Source organism: Plasmopara halstedii, assembly GCF_900000015.1.
Source record: "Plasmopara halstedii genome assembly, contig: Scaffold_555, whole genome shotgun sequence".
In the NCBI taxonomy this organism is placed as follows: domain Eukaryota; phylum Oomycota; class Peronosporomycetes; order Peronosporales; family Peronosporaceae; genus Plasmopara; species Plasmopara halstedii.
Genome location: NW_020187475.1, coordinates 2,148,848 through 2,149,071, shown reverse-complemented (window position 1 = coordinate 2,149,071; position 224 = coordinate 2,148,848). Strand labels below are relative to the sequence as shown.

The following is a 224-nucleotide window of genomic DNA, read 5'->3' as shown; positions in this document are numbered from 1 at the left end:
GCAGAGGCAACAACACGTTTACCAGTGGTTTTGAAGGTTCATGGACAGCAACACCTACCAAATGGAGTAATCAATTCTTTACCGGCCTAACGAGCCTGAAGTGGGAGAAGGTCAATAGCCCAGGAGGTCGCGTCCAGTGGCGTCCAGTGCCAGATACAAATCCACCCGTGCGTATGCTGACAGCCGATATTGCGCTGTTGCATGATGAAAGTTATCTCAAAATT

The 224-nt window shown here is 49.1% G+C and overlaps 1 protein-coding gene across 1 annotated transcript in view; it reads left to right on the top strand.

Annotated features, from left to right (window-relative positions):
- Positions 1-224, top strand: part of PHALS_11975 (catalase peroxidase hpi) — a gene marked incomplete at both ends in the record, with an annotated part of 4,431 nt that overhangs the window by 622 nt on the left and 3,585 nt on the right. The window contains one exon of the mRNA XM_024727433.1: positions 1-167. This exon is cut by the window's left edge and continues 622 nt beyond it. Coding sequence (XP_024578011.1) covers positions 1-167 — 167 coding nt within the window. The remainder of the gene's footprint in view (positions 168-224) is intronic.